Source organism: Amphiprion ocellaris, chromosome 24 (assembly GCF_022539595.1).
Source record: "Amphiprion ocellaris isolate individual 3 ecotype Okinawa chromosome 24, ASM2253959v1, whole genome shotgun sequence".
In the NCBI taxonomy this organism is placed as follows: domain Eukaryota; kingdom Metazoa; phylum Chordata; class Actinopteri; family Pomacentridae; genus Amphiprion; species Amphiprion ocellaris.
Genome location: NC_072789.1, coordinates 7,762,382 through 7,780,785, shown reverse-complemented (window position 1 = coordinate 7,780,785; position 18,404 = coordinate 7,762,382). Strand labels below are relative to the sequence as shown.

Sequence of the window (18,404 nt, the reverse complement as noted above, 5' to 3'; positions counted from 1 at the left end):
ACCCGATGCACACCTGGGGGCACATTTCTGCTTGTCTCAATAATTCTTAGGCAGGTGATGCAGTAGGCAAAACAAAACCTCGAGCGGTAAACACACTGAACTTCACTCCACTTCTAACAACAGTGTCAAATTAATCTGGATGCACGACGACCTGGGGATTTCTCATTTAGCTAATGAGCATTAAAAAGCAGTGATTTCACAGGAGCATAAGCCCGAGGCATTCATCGGTGATCTCCATTGTTTACTGTCATCCATAAGGCGAGTCTAAACCCAGCCAGGCAGCAGACTCCATGTTGGTCAGACATAATATAACAAAGAGCAGACAGACACAGGAGGAAGACACGGTGACCTTCCGCCCAAGAGAGGACGAACAGGATTAGAACAGCAATATGTGTAAGCTTACACTACACCCAGGCAGCCAGATTCTTCTCAGTTCTGAGATCGGCCCTGCGGAGGAGGCCGGAGCAGAGAGCACAAGTGTGATATGTTTCCACGCCACAAAAGAAAATCCACAACAAGAAACAACAAGACACGGTGTCGGGTGGCTCGTCACACCTGGCTGCAGGGGTCAGTTTCAGGAGGGGAGAGACAGGAAAGATCATATCCTTATCAGAAGATGGTATGACAAATGTCCTGGAAAAGGTGTCAAGTGAAGATATGCTTGTGGTTCTGCTGTTTTTTAGACTACAGACTTACAGTAAACTGACACATTTATATCTAATTAATTCTTAAGTTAGAGAAAATTAGCCATAGTGTGATTTAACCAGACTTAAATCACTAAATTCTTTCAGGCATTAACACAAAGTATCTAAATCTGGCTTGGTATAAAAAGACAGACTGCAAGCTGCTTTTCAACAGGTGTGTTTCTTGGAATTATCACCACTAATAAAGCAAGCAAGTGGCCCAAATCAGCTTTCAGGATATTAAACTCATGCAGTAGGATTTTATGGGTCATTTTTAAGCAGTAAAGGAGGAAATCTAGTTTGCCTTTAAACCCGTTGCAAGTCTTATCAAGGCAAACACTGGTGGCACAAAGCATTCTGCTGCCTCGCTATCTAATCAAGGACTTGAAATGGATTTTGATGTGACACTGGACGCCGGTCAGCAGACTGCTGCAGCACTGTGAAAATCAATCCATCATATAAGGGAACAAAACAAACTGGACAGGAATCTGTTCCCTGGAAACGTTAGTTGATATTACAGGAAAATCTATCGATGGGGCTCGGATCACGTTACCCCCAAATTGATTTAGAGTAACTCCTCTGTGAATGGCTGATATAAGTCTGGGGAATTAAGGCAGCACAAAACTTATTCTTCACACTGTGTTATTAATGACAGAGCACAGTGAAATCAACATTATTTATTACCAGATATAAAGTTCCAGAAGTTGAGGTTTCACTTCCTTGACGCTGCTCAGATGATACGGTTGAGTTATTTATTAGAAGTAAAGCCGCCTGCTAACAATACTTTGTATATAGTTTCCACATTTTGCATATATCTTTAAATAAACGGAAGCATTTTTATATTCCAACAAAAGAAAGCGTGGTAAACTTCACTTCTGACCTTAAGCCAGCAGTGCACTTGCTTCTTTGCATTGTCCAGCTTCTCCTTTACTTTCTCTGGGAGCTGATTTAATCTCCAGAAGCTTTACTGTATCCTGTTGTTTCTCTGAGCATTAGAGAACAATCAATTCCAATCTCAGGTTTCTAATGAAGCCTCCCATCGAGCCATACAGGTCTATTAATGGCATGAATAACTTATTGATGGGTCTTCTGGACCTGTGCTATTACAGTATTATGCTTCAATGCAGCTGTATCAGCGTTAAATCTCACAGACACTATTTTTTTTGTGTATGGCCAATACTGTGCCTGCTCTGCACGTACACAAGTGGAACCATTCTATCCAATTTAAAGAAGGCGTAAAAAGAGAGGGAAAGTAAAGAACTGAATTATACGACTTTACTCAACACTGCCCTTTTTGCTACTATAGGCTGGTTGTAGTCTTAAAAAAATTAATGCATTCATTTGCTATGCTAACAGGCTAATTCTATTACCTTGCCAGACCTGGGAAAGAAATGTGTGCATTCCTCTTTCAGCAAGTTATAAATCCTTTCAGATACATCCAGTATTAGTTTATAATTCCTTGAAACATCTGACCTATTGATGGACTTTCACTCTGCACCATCAGTCACTGAGCAATGAACCCTAATTTGTCTGTAGTTGAAGAGTTATTCTGTGGGGAGTTGTTGCAGTGTGTATGAGTACATATAAGTGAATGAGAACACATCTTGACCTTGTGAGAAGCGTATGTGGTTACAAAACTTCTTGAAGTTAATGTAAAAGCATTAGTCCTGTTCCCTGAAAGCACCATAGCAATTACTATACATAAACCACAATTAGGCTGAGTGTCCATACAGCATTTCTTCCCTAAGCACCAGCCTCTTTTATCAGTTGTTCCCAATGAGCAGACTCTATATGTGGCCACATTTTTTGTGCAGCCACTCAAAGCACTTCGAGCTGAAAGTCTCTGAACATTTCAGAAAGGCGCTGGTCTTGTCACTGTCGCTCATTTTCATGCAACTAATCAGATCTACCATACAACAGCGGTAACAGTGGTGATATGTTGTCAAGATATTGACAAAACCCTGAAGCATAGGAGTGCATTTTTGATTAAGTGTCTCTGCCAGAGCTTTTCTTGCAGAAAGAAACACAATCTGGACACACACCCTCCCAGTCGACTACTCACCATAAGCTGTCATGGTTCCCACATATGGCCCATCCATGACACTCTGGTTCTCCTCAGCCAGTGCTTTGATGTAGCGCTTGCTCAGGTCCAGGATCTGCTGCCGCAGCACAGCGCTGTTCTCATGGCTGGCTCGTTGCTGGATGGTGAAATGGAGTAGCATCATGCCCCAGATGAACCCAAAGCTGACCAGGAAGAAGCCCAGCTTCTGGGATGACAGCTTCCACAAGAAGGGTGTAGCCATGCTGACTAGACAGGAGGGGTCGGATGGGATGCTGTCTCTGTGATTCAACCGAGGGAAGGTGTGGAGGATGGGGAGGAAAATCAGGAGGGCAGGCGGGGCATGGCTGTGTCAGTTGGTGTAGCTGCGGTAGCTTTTGAGGGGTGGTGGACGGCTTGTTTGCCTCACCGGCGTGACTTCCTTCTCTGACCCATCTTCATAGATCAGTAACATCTCAGGGGACGGAGTCCAGCCTACTGCATCCTGCTGCAGAGAACACAAACAAAAGAGGAAGGAGAGACGAGTGGTTAGTTGGTGGGTTTGCTAAACACAGATAACGAGGGAGTTCCCTCTCCCAACCCAATCCCTTTTGTACAAGATTGCAATAAAAGCACAGATAGCTGAGAGTGAGTCAGCAGCTTCACCAAACACTTTGGGTGCAACCAAAGATCAACTGATGAACAAGTAGTAGCAAAATAAAACACTGGAAACTGTCAATAAGTCAAGCCAAGATTGTCAAGTGGCTTTTTTTGTTTGACTAGCAGTCCAAAATTCAAATATGTACACTTTATAGTCATATTGAAGACAAAAGAGCAACAAATCCTCAAAGTTGTGACACTGAAACAAGCAAATGTTTAACATTTTTTTCAACGATTATTTACATATGGAAACTGGCTAAATTCAAAATTGTTGTTTGTCAGTTCACTAAAATTAATGGATAAATTGTTGCAGCACCAAAATGTAATCTGTAAGTATTTCTTTCAGTGAGATGCAGACCAGAGAAATATGGTCTGCTGTACAAAATAATGCTCCACTGGTGCTGAACTGAGAGAAGTGTGAGTTTGATTCTGCGGAAAAACCAATGGATTTTCAAAGGATGAGGCACAATTTCACAGCTGAAGGCCAAACACTAGAAGTGATTAAGTGTGACGGCGCAACATTACAGTGGCTGAAAACCAATCCAGGTGAAAATCATACAGTTTATTTGAATAGTTTCTAGCGAATGAGGAACCAGCCATGAATGGGTGAACACAGGAGGTGTTAGAAATGAGCGCAGTGCAGCTCTCCAGCTCAGCCTGTTACTTTAAGCAGAGCAGCCAGTTTATAACTGCAGCAGACCACAGAGCACAGAGGCATACTGTATCCTAACTGAGGGTTGCTGTGTGGAAGCTCCTACGGTATGCATGCAGTACGGTGATGCACCAAACTGTTAATTTGACTCGATGGGAGAGGCTGAATGCAGGCGTACAGTGCAGTCAGCCTGCAGAAACACTTCTTACCTTGTTTGGTAAATACTGCATTAATTACATTTTTTTTACACATGGAAAACAAGACATTAATTACATAGGGATACATCCTACTAAACTATATATGTTGAGTGTAGTGTTATAGATTATGCCTACTGGGGCAACATTACAGACTTTAAGCAGGTTTCCATTCTAAAAACCCGATAAGTTCCTTCAAAGTCATTCAAGTTCAACGCTCCTCTCACTCCTAAAATAAAGGCTCCACAGAGCTGCCTTGTTTAATCCACACAGTGTGATGTTTATGATTGATGCGGCTGTATGGAATTAATGCAAGACAGTGTATAGTCCCCCCAAAATACAAATATTTGGATAGACTACGATTTATCTTTCGAACTGACAAGCGAAAACACGAACAGAATGTTAAATAAGCTCTCTTTCTGTTATTAAATTTTGACCCTTTTTTGTTGTAAAATGTTCAGAAGGCCTTTCTGCCAGATAAATGAAGAAAGCTCTCCCTCTTGGGCCATGTGTGGGTGAACATGTGTATGCACGGCATGTTTGAGATGTAAACTAAAGGTCGCACAGTGGCTCAATTATTCTCACTTAAGGTAAAATCTGTAGGAGGGAAAAGGTCAAGGACGAGTTGAATTAGTCAAGCTAAGTTTCACTTAATTTGTTCGTCACAGCATGACTGAGTTGTTGCATTTAATACATTTATTATTTAATAGACATAATTATTTTAATTCTCAATTAATCACTTGATTTATTGTGTCAGAAAATAGGAAAATGCTGAGAGTCCATAGCAACTGTCCAAAACTCAGAGTGTATAAAACACAGGAAAGCTGCAAAAGATGAACATTTCACAAGCTGGAACAAGAGAATATTTAATTCAAGACACATTCAAAACAGATGGACATGTGAGACAGGTTTTATCCAGGTGTAAGTGTTCAAATGCGTCAGTCTGCCCACAGCTGATCCCAGATCAAGTAAACTACTGAATAATCAGTACAGGTATGCAAATAACTGTCAAGTGAACATTTGAAAAAGTGCATCCATCCCCAATGAAGCGCGATACATCAAAATGCATACAAAACATGTTATGGAAACAAGATGAGTGTGAGTGAGAGATGTTCATAAAAGCAACTGCTCCATTTGTTTCATTTAACAATGCTGGTCACTCACTACTAAAATGTTATTTTTTCACAGATGCCAAAAAGCTTCAGGTGTGCAACCACCACTACCTGAGCGGGAACAGAGCCAATGACTTGCCTGTAGCCTAAGAAAAACCAGATGGACTGCAATTTGGGCAACAGAAATGCACATATGTGGCTACAGACAGCAGCCGATTTGCACACTGTCAAGCATACAAACATATTTTAATACATGCTGCAGTCAGGAATCTGCGTATGCACATGGGATTATCAGTGTACAGCCGTCAACTGTAACAAGAATCCATATTTTTAGGGCGAGGGCTAGTTTTTCACTGCATATTTACAACATGCTGACTCTCTAGGCTTGCTTTTACATGAGGCACATGAAAATAGTAGTTCTGTAAATCACAAAAATACAAACTTCTCTATAATATACTGCAGGGCTGATCTATCACAATATGGACAAGTGTAATAAAATCGAAGGAGCTAAATCATTATTATTTAAGCATTGTGGTGCTACAGTGATGTCCCCGCCTAAAAATCGACACAAAACAAATGAAAACATGGCCACTCCCTGTAAAGTTGTGACTCATATCATAATATCTGTGAAAATAATCACATTATTCATAATATCACTCAGTCCTAATGTACTGCTTGTTGTACACAAACATCTACAGCAACAGTTGCAGCATATTTATTACTGGCGCAACAGTGTGGATTTTATTTTCTCATCTATGCTGTAAATATACAACTACTAGATAAAAGACTTCCTCAGCAGGCATCTATACTGAGCGCATACTGTTAAACAAAAAAAAACGTTTCTAATGATAACATACTTCCCTTTTCTCTGCTGTGAGAATCTTAGATCTGTGAGAAACCTCACCAAGCTGAATTACGTAAACACTAAACTGCAATATGCTTCTATAATCCCCTCTATCGTTATTGCTGATTGAACACAACCGTGCCACTAACAACACATTTGGCTTCAACCATCAAACTTTTTGCTCATAATCCAGAATGAGACGGCCCTGCAGCACTTTGGAAGCTGTTAAATAGTTCAACAAGTCTTAACTGACAACCTCTAGGCGATCTATGCTAAGCTAAATAAATGCCTCTGGCTTTAGGCGCTAAGCAACAACAAAAAAAAATCTTTCCAGCACGGAATCAAGCCAAAAGAAAAAAGATGTTAGATGTTCTCTCATCTGCATTCAACCACTGTAGCTGTAAATGAGGCTAAGTGTGGGGAGGGGATTTCTGCAGCCTTGCTTTTGAACTGCGTCTTTCTTATGCTCTTTCAAAGCAGCTCTAACCAGGTCAGGACCGCAGCTGGCACGAATGCAACACTTCTAAACAAAAAAAGAGATATTCACTTGAGCGAAACAACTAAATGACTCACCTGTTCTCACTGTAATGTGTTTTTTTGATGATTTACTAGGAATACTTATCTAGTTCATAGAGCACAGCAAAGACGGTTACATCAGCATCAAATTGTCGAAAGAAAATCATCAGCACCTTTCCAAGAAACACAAAAGGCAGCCACACAAAAGGCTCTTTTCACCTTACATCCATCAGCTTCATAAATAGGTCAGAGACAGCTGCAAGCAGCTTCCAACAGGGCTGGGATCGCACAGCAGGTTATGACACACCATAATTGTTCAGTCATTTAGGACAAAGGCTTGTGTTTGTTTTTAAAATGGACAGAGATCTTTTTATACATGTTAACAAAGCAGAGATACTTAAGTACATTGTCTGAAATAAGACGTGTGAAAATGAAATTCCGCTATCTTTTTTTTTGTTGCATTCACCACAGTCTAATCTGTTTTGTGATGTGTGCATAACAGGGAGAAAGAAAGAAAATCTCTGCACTTCACTGTGAATTCATGGCACAAGCCTTTGGCAGTAGCACTGTGCGATCTGCAGCACCGATAACATCGGATGTCTCTCATTGCTCGGAACTCTGGTGGAGGAGGGCGGGAAAAGGCTGGCAGTGTGCTCTGGTTGGGGGCTGACAAGGATGGGAGGCTTTGGGGCTGTTTATCAGAGAGGAACGCTGCTCTGAGTACCCCATGGTACATCGCTGTAAGATGCACGAGCCAAAAACTACACAGAACACTGACTCAACCGCTTCTGTTTCTGAAAACACACATTTCTCAGTTGGAGCTGGCTCTCTCGCCTGGCCTGATTGCCTACATCCATCCATCTTACTTAACACTGAAACTGATCATGCAACATCACCCCTTTGTTGGGAAGTTTTCCACTGTCCAATGATCTCTGGAGAAAGTTTCAATGCAGCCATTTAAAGCTCCACCTCCCTGCAGCACATATATCTCCTCTCGTTACCTTCTGGTTTCTAATTCAGGATCTTAATTTGTCTGGCAGGGAGCCCTCTGGCTCTCACCAGCAACAGCCCAGAGAAACTCTGCGATGACAGCCAGCTAAGGTTGCAGAATATATGATCCTTCGCAACTTGAGATGATATCGTAACAACCCGCTGAATAGTTTCTTCATTGTTGGAAGAAGTAGCAGCACATAAAACTCCACAAGTTAAAGAGGCGGTGGAGACAGAAACAATTGAATCATTCAAGCCTGGGAGAAATCAGTGTCCCCCCAAATCTGCTGCTGCAAAGGACTCTGTCCTGTCGGGGACAAAAGAAATGAAATTTCAGCTTAGCTGTTCAGTATAAAGTACGCAGCACACTGTAACACTGATAAGGACAGCCAGGCACGAAAAGAGGAAGCTGTGTTCTACTCTGCAGTCAAGAAATAACAGAAAATATTTTGTAAGATGGACGTGCTGAATGTGACTGAAATCATGCAATTTTTAGCTGACAAAAAGCACCAAACTGAAAAAGTACAGCAGCAGCAGTGATTAAAAAACAGATAATGCTTATTGACTAAATGGCCAAATTTCCATTCTGAAATATTAGATTTGGTTCAAGCGGCACACAATGAAAACTGTTTTGTGTTGGTTGTACTGATGTCTTTGTTATTTAACAGAAAGGCTTTCTGGTCCAGAATGAAGAGGAAAGCTGAACAAAGACTCTCTATTGTTAAGGCAGAAAAATTCAACACCATCTGTTTGTAATCAAGGGGCTACAAGTAAAGTTAAATTAAATAAAAGTGTATCTGGGAGGTCTGACAGATGGGGAGTGAATGTCATTGTCAAAAACGACATTGTGAAGGTAAGAATTCTAAAATACCTCCAAGAAACAATTACTAAAAAGTAGCAATCACTGGAAGAATATGGGAAACAGTAATTAACAGGCTCTGCAGTGTGAAGACAGACACACTGATTACTCAGGAACAAAACATAAGCAGGGTTCATTATTTCACTCAAAGTTCCAAAGATGAGTCAATTTTGAATTCAATACCAGTTGAGCCATCCCTGACTGAGCATTCAAATAAAAATGTCTAACATCATGTTTTTCTGCTTTCCAGCTCTCACACATACCTCCTCAGATTTACCAAGGTTGCTCTAGGCCATAGCAATATCCAATCTAAACGCATGTAGTGAAAGGCTTCAGTTTATCCTGCAGCAATCATGCGTCCTTGGTTTATTTTCCCCTTCCCAGATGTAACTACTTCCTGATAAAGTCACAGGGATTAGGGGTGAACAATGATATCGCATCACTGTCAAAACAATCATCTCAGGCTTTAATATCTTTCCACCGGAGTCCTAATCAGCCTCTGCCCTTGTTCTGTCATACACTGAACTGTTAAGACCAGGACAGATGGCTGGGCGAGGTGAAGACTCCATCCATTTCTCTATATCTGTGATTACAGCTGAAAATAGGGCCTTTTAAAGTGTAGTTTGGGGCATATTCTATCAAGGTAAAGCAGGTTGAAGGAGGTCTGGATTAATTCCACTGCATTACTCCGGGTCTAAAAGAGACAGCATTCTTCTGAACTAAAATAACATACACTAAGAGCTTGCTGCATAACCACAAAAGGCAGTGAAATATGCTCTAGATGTAGCCTCGTCCATCAATTATGGATTAGCTTTGAAAAAGTATCCATTTTACCCCAGAATATAAATAGGTTCTTGACTTCTCACACCCAGGTAGCTGCTGAGATCTCTGCCAGCAGCGTTATTATTTTATGAAATGCATATTTTTAGATTTAGTGTGTCTTACACTTTTAGATGATATCATTATCCCTGATGTCCCACTTAACATTACAGGGAAAGATGCTGATGCCTGAAAACCCGCATGTCTTCAGGTTTTCGTCAGTGTTGAAATGATCTAGTGATAACTGTCATATCTTCTGCTGATAGCTGATCAGCTGCTGTTTCAAAAGTTTTAGTCGAAAGTGTCACTTTCACACCTGTAGTTTGGCTTTTTTTTGGTTTCATCTGAGCCAAAAACCCCAAACATATTGGTTTTAAAATCATAGAAAACAAAGACAAGATTACCATTTAAAACATTTTAACAATCCCAACTCCCAAACTCACTGGTGGATTTTAAAGGCATGTTATCTCTTTTAAAAAAAAAAAATCACCAAAATGACACAATTTATGAGAGGCTACAAAATCAGAAAGAACCATTATATTTTCAACCTTTTGACAGTTTCATGTGACAAAGTTCTGTGGGGAAAATGAACTAAATCTGACTTTAAAAACCTTGATATTTAATCAAAATCACTTTATTCTACACATCTTATGTAAAAATCAGCCAAAAATAAACTGTTTGCTTTAGGTTCTCTTTAAATAATAATTTAAAAAAAAGCAACTGAGAAGCCACGGCTGACTCATTCACATGGCAAAAATACTGCCGAGAGTTTTCAGTTGAACTGCAGGCTGTGTTTAAACAGAACAGAGGAAAGACAAGTGTGGACAAAAATGAAAAATTATACATATAGTACAGGATTACAAAGAAAAACTGGACATGTTCATTCCAGGTTTCGTAAAATAAATAATCAAGGAATCCCAATTTGCATTTTTTTAACCTTTTTATGAGTTATGGCATTATAACTTTATTGTACTGCATAAAACTCAGTTCTCTCTACTACTAGCCACCTTTGTCGTGTATTTAAAGAGGTGCAGGACTTTAGATGCAGTAAAAATGAGCCCCAGAGTGATTAAATATGCACTAGGAGCAAAAGACACTCAGAATTTTCTTGGAGTTCAGATGGCTAAACGCAATTGATTACCTATAATGATTTTTTGCAGATTGATTTTCTGTCAATAATCAAATAATTTCTGTCCCATACGACATCTAAACGTAAAAAAAGACAAAAGCGAATGCGCATCAAACATGTCAATATGAGATCTGTTTTCTTTTCTGACAAGCCTCCATTTGGAACAGACACTAAAAAGGCTCAGATATTAGGGATTATTGAAGTATTTAGCGAGTACTATTTTGAAAACTCATCCAGCAAAGTGAAATTCCTCCTTCCAGTCAACGGGCAACCTCTCCCAGACTGTGCTAGTTCAGCTGCTGCCTGGCCAAAGGAGACGTGATCCTGATGATATGGCCCTGCTGCCATGGAGACCAGTGTGACTTTGCATCTTAATGGACTTCTTCACATAAGCCCCACCTCTTAATTATTCATTAGGCCCTCCAGAGAAACGGCCCATGCTGCAGCTTCGTCATCTTACTGGTGTGAATCCAGCTCATAACTGGATATCAACAGCTAACACCGCGGCTGGAAACAGGCTTTCCCTGCTGCTGCTGCTGCTGCTGCTGCTGGTGGTGGTCAGACAGTTTATCTAAAATGTGAGATGCATCCAGATCAATGCTAATGTGTTCTTTATTGAGTCATTGATGGGCTCAAACGGCTCTTCAGGGGTGCCGGTTTGATGCTCCAGTCATACAAACATACACATATTCAAATGGATTTCCGAAGAGCATAAGAGAAAACAGATGCTTCTGTAAGTCTGGTAATCTTTCATAAATAAATGTGTCTGCCTTTGAACAGGAACAGAATTCCAGTAAGTAAGGTGATAAAGTCAAGAAGAAAAGTGATGCACCAGTGCGACCACGCACCATAGGAAATAACGCACTCATTACCACAAATGCAAGCCCACTATATTTTACATGAAACAGGAAAAACAATGCAATCTGTAAATAAACACGTGCCGTTACTCAGCTCACACAACCTCTAACTTTCTCACTTTAGCTTCTTAACCTCACATCACTCTTCTCAATTCAACCTTGCTAAAAATAGGTATCAGACAGTGACCAATTAAAATCAGTAACAGAAATATTAAAGTGCTGATTTCACACAGAACATATTTACTGATAACATATTAATATGAGCTAAAAGAAGCAAGAAATGTTCAAATCTACATATCTGCAGATGACAGTAGCAGTATGCAACACTAAATGAGTACACCTCTGTGCAATATTTTTTCTCATGAACGATCAAAAACAGAAACTTTAGAAAGACTATGTTGAAAATCCAGGCTCCAAAGGAGAAACTCCCTGTAACAAAAGCGAACACACCTGTGACCCACAATTTAGAAAACCTGTGATCACTGAGACTAAACTGAAAACACCTGTGATTTCCAATCAGGCTAACTGCATGAACATAGCTATAAAAATGACCCGTGAACACTAAACTTTTGTCAGTTTTGAAGTTGTGATGAGTTTATTTGCATGTTTGCATCATGGCGCCATGTAGAGGAGAACTGCCTGAGGAAATGAAAAAAGATCAGTGACTAAAATAAGTTGAAACACAACTTCAGCAGTCATCAGATGGTATAGAATGAGCCATCATAATGCTAATCAGAGCTAAAGGGGCTTTCCTCCTAGAATGACGCCATGGACACGGCATTTCTTGCAACAAAATCAAAATTGCTTGCTCTTCCTAAGGAAAACTAGGATGAAACCTTACCTGGAACATGAAAAAAGGGTAGCAAATAAATATTTCTAGCACATTATTGAGTCAGATGACACCAAGCTAATTTGTTTGACTAAAATGGGGTCTAGGATGTTTGGTGTGATTGTGCCCAGGACAGTAATGCATAGTCCTGGCAGTAAAGCACTGAGGTTGACTCAAGCGTCATGTTCCTCAGCATGTAGGACTGACTTTGTCGTCAAAAATAAAGCAAAAATTATCCATTCAAGATTTCAGTCTCAGTAATGAAAAGTGTACTGACTTTTGTTGCACTGAATGCTACTGTGGGGCCTGTATTTTTAATATTTTAAATGCAAACTGTTGTTTTTTTTTTTTGCTTACATTAGAGCAAATACCCTACTGTTCAACTCAGAAGTAATACAATAATTGTGGGGTAATACAATTTAGAATCATTTATTATTTAAGTGATATTGCGCAGGATATTGCACAGGATTGCACACACTGCTGTGATCGTGCACTTTATTTCTCTATTTAATGTCATTTGTGGAACATTAAAATGTAGCTAATGTAATTTTCCTACGTTCATTGAAGTGAAATATGTTTAATAGCGTATCAGATCTTGAAAGCACCCACTGAGGTACTGTGTTTCTTACTGCATACTTATGCAACTGATTTTTATTTGACAGGTACGCAGAGACAAGTTTTCTGGTTGGCGAAACTCAAGAGTTTAAAGCCCAACCCCTGATCTCCACCTTTAACCTTCACAAGAAGCATTCCAACACACCCTGGAAGCCGAAATCCAATGAATTGTGATCGCGAGGGACCTTTGAGAAAGAGGTCGCACTGATTGAGCAGAGTCCCTGAACAGCCTCAACGCCCAGAGCGCCAGTGAAGACGAGCATTTTTCCCTCACTGGTGGGAATCAGTGAACTCAACACTGTCCTCACAACAGGAATCGCCTCAGCACTTTTGCTAAAGCAAAACAGAACATGCTGAATTTTACACAGTTGTCAAGAAAAAGGAAGTCAATTTGGAGGTGATCCAAAAATTGCCTTTCAAATTTTCAAATTTTAATTCTGGCTCCCTTTCATTCCTCTTTTGTATTTATCATTTGGAGACAAACTACAGAGAAAAATTTGATAGCCAAAACGCAAAGGAAGAAAGAGACAGGATAGCTTGCGGTAGGTTTTGTTAAGAAAAAGAATGTTCTCATTTCTGGGAAATAACCGCGACCAACAAATACCCAAGAACTGCATTACTCACTTCACAGGAACTGCTCTATACGTTTCCTATTCGACTCCCCTGATGTCTGTGGTCACCCACAAACCAAACACAAGCTCTCTGCATACCTTATACACGTGATAGACAAATTTCCTTTGCTCTCTGCTGCTGTTAATACCAATATATTAGGTGTGCTTGTTTAAACCACTATATCTGTTAAGATGTGACTTTCCTCAGACTAGCACTGACACGTCTAACCTGACACCACATGACATGAAATGAGAAAGAGAGGACAAGACCACCCGGAACCTGACCTGCATGTTGAAAACATGCCCGCTGACAGGCCAGGGTACGAATTGCAGATGAGGCGCTGAAGCTAGACACAGCGCTTGCTTCTTCCTGTCACCACCACATACAACCTTTGTTGTTAATGATAACACAAGGTGGCACAGAAGAAAAACACTACAGCCATAAAAAAAAAAAGGATGGCACACACACACAACCAAATTCTCTTACTACAAAATTATATTTAAGCCAAAAACAGCTAATTCTTTTCAGCTGACATGGCTTTTCTACAAATTAAGTGCTGCGTTCAAGGGCAGTGGACTGTTATGCAATGGGACGTATGTAAACGCACATGCACTGATACCAGGAAGCCTATAAGGCCTTTCACTGAATACATTAAATCCCTAAACCTCTGCACTAACTCATGACACTTCCCCTGACATGAAACTAATCCTCATTCTGGCCTTCACTCCTAATGCAAGTCTAAATCCTCTAAAATGCTTTAAAGACATCAGGAGTGGCAAAATGTTGTTACCTTCTCAAGTCCAGCCTGGCATGCAAGATGTATAGTCACAGTGACTGTCATCTATGTTGTCAAGCAACTACAACCAGTTGATTTTGATAACTGCATTTTTTCCTTCACAATTTTCTTTTCAGTATCTCTTTTGTTCTTGACTCTTTGTCCTGAAACTAAAAACAATCTGTCACTTTACAGCTTGAAGAAACGAGGGCTTTGCAAAAGTAGAGCACTAAACAGCAGACTGACTTTAAGAAAGGGAATGCATGTTGCATGGAGTGAGGTGTCTGGCTGAAGTGCAACAAACAAGGCACAGTTTTACCCGCAAAAAATTGTTTTTATCCCTCTACCTGGCATTAAGTATACTTTATAGTGAACCTGACATTTAATAGCATTAGAAATTGAATCACTGTTAGGGATGGCTGGCTTTGGAGATTTGGAAATTTTCGTCTTAGCGATCAGGAGCCAGATCGACCACACAAATGAGAAAAGGCAGGTGTGTACGTGAGCGTGTGCATTTGTGCTGAGAGAACAGGAGCCCTTTAATCACAGAAAGGCCAAGTGCTCCACTTTCCTGCGTGGCATCCATCACCACAGCTCAGCTCTCCCCGATCCCTCCATCTTCAATCCCTCTTTCCTCATCCCTCCACTGCCTCTGCTGGCTCGCCACCCCGAGCCCACCAGTGCACCCCCCCACACACTCACACCCTCCAACGATTTCTTGCCAGTGAAGCATGCCACCGAAGCAAAGCTCCTTTTCCTCAGGATTTATAATCCCAAAGGCTCCAGCAAAAAAAAAAAAAAAAAAAAAAGGCAGCTGAAAGAGCTCTTTATAAAGCCAGGGGCAGTCAGTGGCTCACCTCTGGATGGTCACTACGCTCAGAATTAGCTCACAGCATGTGTTCGAGGATCATAAGCAGGACGGAGGAGATTTTTTTTGCTGGGTCACACTGACTAAGATAAAATATATTTGACTGTCATCACCCACCAAAAAACAGTATCTCGACAAGCTCCTCATGGAAAGTACGCACAATTACATTTGCAGCCTGCATGTTAATGACACAGGATACATCTGACATAATCAAATCAGCAAGTGGAAACCTGATTAGATGTGGGTGCTCATGGTGCAGGCTGAAAACGACTGGGCTGCACTGGTCTGCTAAGAGCTTCTGCAACAATCGTTGTTGTATCATTGTTACTAACTATGGCTGCACAATTTATCATTTCAACATCACAATGTGTACAAAGTGCAATGGACATACAAATGAAAACTTGCACAATTTTCATTATCCATGACTAACCTACAGTAGAAGTCTGTCTGATTAAAGGGTTTTTGGATGCACTGTTTTTAAGAGTTTGTGGCCATGCAGGCTCCACATCTGCACTGCAAAATATCTGAGGAACAGGAGGAGGAATAATCTGGTTACAAAAAGAAACAGAGAATCAGTTGCATGGAAATATTAGAGCGACAGAAAGGATGATGTTGACCAAAAACAGGTACTGTGTCAGCAGTTTCTCACGACTAATTTGTCTGACATCAGCACAGCTCTGCATGACGTGTAAAGCCACATCTAAATGCCATCCAAAGCAAAAATAAATATTCTGGATGTCTTTACCAGCATTATATGATATGAAAGATGTTCCAAACAGATCATTCTAGACTGGATAATTGTTTTTAAATGGAGCTATTCAAGCCAATGCTGGTGAAAAATGCTGTATTTTTTCATATCACATGGCAATGATTCATTTACTAGGCTTAACTGGTGTTGCATGTCCTTAAAAAACACTTCATGCGCATTAATTTTGGCTTGCGGGCCTGCCACAATGAATTAGTTATGTAGCAAACACAGCTCTCAAGGCAGTCTCAGGTGTTATTTTGTATTATGCTGGCCAAAAATACAGGTAATACCTCTTTCCAACGAAGCATATCTTAGGGAAAAAAAAGAGGAACTCAAAGTGGACCCAGAAAAACCCAAAATTAACTTTCACAGCCTGTGTCATCAACATCATATCTGGGAGTTGTTTGGTGGGAAAAAATCAGCAAAGACGTCTAGCTTGTGAAAAAAAAGTATATTATGAATACAAAGGAGATCAAGGATGAAGGTGCAGGAGACTACAGCTGTAGATGTCAACTATATTTCTGAATACTGTACAGACAGTAAAACAACAAGAGTCACTTGTGGTAGGAATCATCATTATGAAGAGGAGCTGACTTGGAGTTAAAGCTTTTCCTCAACAACCTGTTCGAGATTCATATTAGGGGGGGTGATGCTAGCTGCTCGTCTCACCCCACTGTAATATCATTTATAAGCTAGCTAAATCGGCTGTGTAATAACAATGGGACCCCCTGCTAACTGCGGCTATTAACGTCCCGATTCCCCGAACTGGCTGTGAGAAAAATCCGCTAGCGTTAGCTCCCCGGCTCCGTTACCCAACAACCAGCCGCCTTTACACGCCAGCTACGACAGTCCCAGCCTCCACTAGCTTCCCTTCGGGTGGGTTTTGCTAGCTGCCTCGGTCGACCACCACCACACATCTCACAACAACAACACGCACCGCCGCAATGACAAGTCGCCCACTCTCTCTCTCTCTCTCTCAAACGGCTTCAACACTGCGCCTTCTCCGTCCGTCCGCCGGGTATTTCCGTCGCTACGGAGCGGCGACAAAAACGGGCTGGGCGACAGCAACGGGTCTTACCTCTTAAAGGGTTTCCCTCGCTAGCCCCCGGGGGTGGTTATAAGGCGGTAATAAACGTTGAAAGCCCCGGGAAAGGAGCGAGAGGAGACGTCGTAGGGTCGCTCAGACTTGAGAGACAGGATTCGAGGCGCAGAGCACGAGCCTCTGTGTTGCTCTGCCCACTTGCACGAAGCGAAGCGGACGTTAGGGAGCGTGTGTGTGTTACCGGCCCGAAGAAAAACGAAAAATAACACCATATTAGGGATTGACAATAATGGAGAGTTAATAAATAAATAAAAATTACACCTGCAGACGGTCGTATCACGAAACAAGTTCAATATAGGAAGGCTTTCTTTGTATTAGCTGTGTAACTGTCCAAAAGGAAGCAATTTTTGAGATTTCTCGTTTCAAGTTAGTTATTACTCCACCAAGGAACAGAGTTAGGTGACGATCAGCTTGCAGAGACACACACAGACAGATATTTCCTTGTTTATTGGTACAACTGCCATGAATTGCAGTTAGAATTACCTCCAAATTGACCAGTTACACTGTAAAATTCAGCCAGAATTACATTCATACAGCTGCATTGATCATAAAATGTACATTTTCGACATCAAGTGCTTGTAATTGTCATACTTCAAGTGCTGGTTGCTTATAATACTGCCATGATTATAATTAAATGGAATTTTGTATGCAGAGCTTTAACTGCAGGGATAATATTAACTACTTTTTACCCCACCAATACTGAAAGGAATCTGTGTGACCTAAAGCTAAAATAATAATAATAATAATAATGTTTATTTCGAATAAGTAAAACAATACAAAGGTCCACAACAAAAAGAAACAATAATAATAATAATAATAATAATAATAATAATAATAATAATAATAATAATAATAATAATAATAATAATAATAATAATAAAACAGAACAAAGCAAAACAATATAAACAAAAGAACATTAACATAACTGTCTTATTCGAAAAGGAGTAGGAGAAGCCGTGGCTTGTCAAGTCCCACCCTTTCAACAAAATAGCAAAGTCCAAAAAGAGAGAAAAAAAAATAGGATTCTTGAGGAAAATACATGTCTGAGTCCCATTAAAGTGCTGAACAGAATATGAATAATGCAAAGAAACAAGATCTTTTAGCGCTGTTTGACATTCATCTTTTCTTTAATTAAAATGAAGTGTGAAGAGAGAAAAAAGAAAGTAAAACAAGTGCTTTTTAGGAATCTGTTGCTAATTTAGACAATAAATCAGAGTGCTTTAAGCAAATATTTTATAATATATTTACATTAACATAGTCCACAACTAGTTATCCATCCAAAAAAGAACAAAAAGGAGAAAAATCTGAAGCATTTTTTGATCCCCAACAGGCCTGCATGGTGGATATAAACATGACAGTTAAACAGGCGGTAGGAAACAAAAAGCAGGATGATCCCTAAGTGTGGATTCCTGCTGCTGCAAACCAGTGAAAGCTTTGTGTTTTCTGCCATCTGCTGGATGTCAGCTGCTACACTCTGCTCTGACTTGCATAGGAATGGGCGC

The 18,404-nt window shown here is 40.4% G+C and overlaps 1 protein-coding gene across 2 annotated transcripts in view; it reads right to left on the bottom strand.

The window, feature by feature from the left end:
• mgat5 (alpha-1,6-mannosylglycoprotein 6-beta-N-acetylglucosaminyltransferase) overlaps positions 1-17,034 on the bottom strand; it is a 101,500-nt gene extending 84,466 nt beyond the window's left edge. The window contains exons 1-2 of one of the 2 annotated variants that reach the window (XM_023261507.3): positions 16,879-17,034; positions 2,746-3,229 (exon numbers count right to left, since the gene is read on the bottom strand). In XM_023261507.3, coding sequence (XP_023117275.1) covers positions 2,746-2,986 — 241 coding nt within the window. In that variant the 5' untranslated portion in view covers positions 2,987-3,229; positions 16,879-17,034. The remainder of the gene's footprint in view (positions 1-2,745; positions 3,230-16,878) is intronic. The other variant, XM_023261508.3, reaches the window with a different exon arrangement.
• Between the last annotated feature and the right edge of the window lie 1,370 nt (positions 17,035-18,404).